A 363-nucleotide genomic window follows, 5' to 3' on the forward strand; every position below is an offset into this window, starting at 1 on the left:
GTGTTGTGCTCCAGATCATGTCCTGGATTAACCCATCCTACCTGCACCCTGCTCTGTGTGCCTCATCTGAGGCCTCTCCCCATTTCCCTTGTAGGTGATGGAGCCCCGTGGGCTGCCCTGGCTGCAGAGCTTGGACAAGCCGAGCCGCCTCCTGCTCCACGCGTTGGCCTCCAGCTCCTGTGGGACACTGGCTGCGCTCCGGATGCTGCAGCGGGTCCAGCCTGGGGAGGGACCAGGGCCCGTGTTTTCTTGGCAGACCTTCACCACAGCCCTGTGTGCTGAGGAGCCCGTGCTGGAGGGGCCGGAGGAGGGGGCCCTGGCTGTGTGAGTTGAATGTGTTCCCAAAACTGGGTGTTTTGGAGG

The 363-nt window shown here is 63.1% G+C and overlaps 1 protein-coding gene across 1 annotated transcript in view; it reads left to right on the forward strand.

Annotated features, from left to right (window-relative positions):
- Positions 1-94: 94 nt before the first annotated feature.
- The window catches only part of FANCE (Fanconi anemia, complementation group E), a gene marked incomplete at both ends in the record, with an annotated part of 3334 nt that continues 3065 nt past the window's right edge, over positions 95-363 (forward strand). The window contains 1 exon segment of the mRNA XM_010013025.1: positions 95-324. Coding sequence (XP_010011327.1) covers positions 95-324 — 230 coding nt within the window.

This window comes from Nestor notabilis, unplaced genomic scaffold (genome assembly GCF_000696875.1).
Source record: "Nestor notabilis isolate BGI_N333 unplaced genomic scaffold, ASM69687v1 scaffold17744, whole genome shotgun sequence".
Lineage (NCBI taxonomy): Eukaryota > Metazoa > Chordata > Aves > Psittaciformes > Psittacidae > Nestor > Nestor notabilis.